Genomic DNA, 3,235 nt, shown 5'->3' with positions numbered 1-3,235 from the left:
CTTTAGCACGACTCTTCCCACTAAGAGATCATGCTTGAAGTCACTTTTCCACTGCATGGAACATTTCCATTGGGCAAAAGTACCTGGTACTTTCTTTCGGTATCTCTTCCGACAAAGTTCCAAGCGAGCTGAGGGGGCGCATATCGATATTTCGATGTCCCTTTGTTTTGAGGTCCCAGTAGGCTAACCTGCCGACGCGGGTGAACGCTAACCTCCCGACGCGGGTGAATGCTAACCCAAAGCCTAAACCCTAACATTAACCCTAAACCTAACCCTTACCCTAACCGTAACCGGACTATTTGTACCTCGAAACAACAGGCCATTGAAATATCGAGATTTTGCCATCTGAGGCGATACCAGAAGGTGACGTGAAATCACTGCTGACTACTGATTAGGGCTGTCACGACCATGACATTTTACCTGACGATGAATTGTCTTACAGATAATTGCGATTAACAATCTAATTGTGTGGCTTTTAGAGCTTTGTAAACCAAAGTTGCTTAATTGCACGAAGAAATGACTGACATTGACCGATACCAATAATCAAAATAAATCATGTATTATGGCCAAAATATGCCATATTCAATAATTATGTTATGCTCAAAATGTTACAAAATAGCAGATCTACAAGCTCACAATGCATCTTCCGTGCTATGCTATTTCCACATTTTATTTCAAAATGTATGAACCTTTACATTTTCTCGAATTATAAAAAAATAATGTGAATCCAGGTGAGAGCCAGGTGAGAACCAATCAACTTAGCCGTGCTTGTGTGTGTGCGCGTGCACGTGTGTTCTCTCGACAGCCTGCCATGTCGCTGTCTCAGATCACCCCCACGCTGTTCCTCAGCGGGGCCGAGGCTCCGCTCAACCAGGAGCTGGTCTCCAAGAAGGGCATCACCCTCATCGTCAACGCCACGGTGAACCACGCGTGCCCGGTGTACCGGGGCGTGGAGTGCCTCCGCGTGCCCGTCTCCGACCTGCCCAGCGCGCGCCTCGGCGACCACTTCGACCGGGTGGCGGACCGCATCCACGGCAACCGGGCCGGAGGGACGCTGGTGCACTGCGCGGCGGGCATGAGCCGCTCGCCTGCCCTGGTGATGGCCTACCTGATGCGCTACCGCGGCGTGACACTGCGCCGGGCCCATGCCTGGGTGCAGGAGAGCCGGCCCTACGTCCGGCTGAACGCGGGCTTCTGGGACCAGCTGCTGCAGTACGAGAGACGGCTCTACGGGAAGAACACGGTCAAAGTGGCGCCGCCGGCGGAGCCGTTGACCAGTGGCGCCTTTCCTCCGCCGCCCGGCACACCGAGGATGGGCGGCAGGTTGCCCAGAGCGGGGCTGGTGCCCATGTCACCGTTACTGCCCCCCCGCTCGCCGTTTCTGGCCAGGTCACAGATGTTGACCCAAGCCAAGAGGACGAAAGGGGCAGCGAGGCGCGCCAGTCTCGGATTTTGAGTGATCTGAGGTTTACCGTTGTATGAAGAGTTGTCGTTTGTGGTTTTATTGTTGTTTTTTAATTTCTTTTCATTGACTTAAGCTTAGTCTTTAACACAATCCAGCACCTGCAGACAATGAACAAACTGTAGCACTTCCTCCAAGTGCCATCACCACGAATCCACTGGATTCAGAAAGATCCTCTCCAAGCAGTAAGATAATTGACTTTTAACTGCCACCCACCATTATTCTCAATACCGACGTTTCACGGAGGTGCATACTCAGTCCATTTCTCTAGATTACCCAAAGAAAGGCCTATTTTAGTAATTGCGTTTGTTCCCGAAGCCATACACGCTTTAAATACGTAACCTCACCAAAAATCCAGTCTGAGCTGTGTAGTGTTTTTTGTTAAATGTTTAACTGAAGTTATCTGATATCTTGGACAATATAATGTCCAATCTGACAGGATTGGTCATGCTTCACTTGACATCATAATATGTAATATAAATGGTAAGATGGAATACATTTCCTTTGAATTCCTCATGACTCGTGTTGCTTCAACCAAATTTGCAATTTCCCAGAATTGCACATTTCTAGCTGTTCTAATTATGTTATGTAAGCATCTGTCTACTGTTGACAATATTTTCCTCCTTGAGGGCAAATAAACTATGTTTATTGTATGATTTGACATTCATCATGTTGGTCATTTGGCCTACAGTAATTGATCTGAGAAAGCCAACCATGCCAGCAGCATGTAGCCTGCAAAAAGTCTCTGTCGGGTGGAAACCGCATATGTCCAAAAGTAGCAGATCTACACGCTCAAAACTTGTCGTTTCACGCTGCATTCCGAGCTTGTATATCTACTGCTGCTTTTGATGCTTTTGTGTGACTCTATGGTATATGATCAAGTAGGGCATTCATTTAAGAAAACCTTAACCGTTCAAATGGATCCAAATGTAGTTATTATTTACTCAATCGCTTTTCATAAGCTCTTCACTAGGGTGCTAACTAACTGCCATCTTTCCCATGGAAAGAACTAGCCTGGCATTAGCCTGACTGATGCCGTGGATTCACTCACACGTTCCTCTGCAGTATCAGTCTGGACTTCGGCCCATTAGGGACTGAGTATGAGAAATCAGAAAACAACCGGGCCAATCAGTGACTGCGTTACACTGTTCAGTTGAAAACGCAGCCGCTGATTGGCCCGGTCGTTTTCTGATTTCTCATACTCGCTCCCTAAATGGGCCGAAGTCCAGACTGATACCGTGGAGAAACACATGAGTGAATCTGCAATATCAGTCAGGCTAATGCCAGGATAGGAAAGAATGTACTGTATATCGTCATTGTCGTGTGGAAACCTTGTATGTCCAAAACCGTTCGTTTTTATAATTTAAAAAATGTACTAAATAGTGAAAACAGCTGATCTACAAGCACACAACGCCTCACACCACGAGGCGTTGTGTGCTTGTAGATCAGCTGTTTTCACTACTTTTGTGTGATGGCCTTGTATGATGAAGCAGTGCTTTACTTTGCCAAAAAATGTACAAATTTGAAACTTGGAGATATCATACAAGGTTTCTGCCCGACAGTTACGATATGTATATATGTATTCTGCCAGTGCTTTGCAAATCAAATGAATCAGATAATACTTGTCACTGTTTCAAAATGTATAAAACACACCCAGGCACACTTAACCTCTTTAACTTAAAATAGACAATGTAAAAGCGCAAAACGTGTCACATCGCAAAGTAGGGCACAAATTTCCGAAATAAACTAAACTAAACAAAATGTTGAGATCTG

At 46.1% G+C, this 3,235-nt stretch overlaps 1 protein-coding gene across 1 annotated transcript; it reads left to right on the top strand.

Annotated features, from left to right (window-relative positions):
• Window positions 1-811: 811 nt before the first annotated feature.
• On the top strand, window positions 812-1,456 carry LOC308285182 (dual specificity protein phosphatase 18-like; the record flags this gene model as incomplete). The annotated part of the gene is made up of 1 exon (XM_080725898.1): window positions 812-1,456. One exon carries the CDS (start codon window positions 812-814, stop codon window positions 1,454-1,456), a length of 645 nt encoding a protein of 214 aa, XP_080582024.1.
• Window positions 1,457-3,235: the final 1,779 nt, after the last annotated feature.

This window comes from Nannobrachium achirus, assembly GCF_963921795.1.
Source record: "Nannobrachium achirus genome assembly, chromosome: 5".
NCBI lineage: Eukaryota > Metazoa > Chordata > Actinopteri > Myctophiformes > Myctophidae > Nannobrachium > Nannobrachium achirus.
Note: the sequence above shows the minus strand (reverse complement) of the source record. Positions and strands in the feature narration are given on the sequence as shown.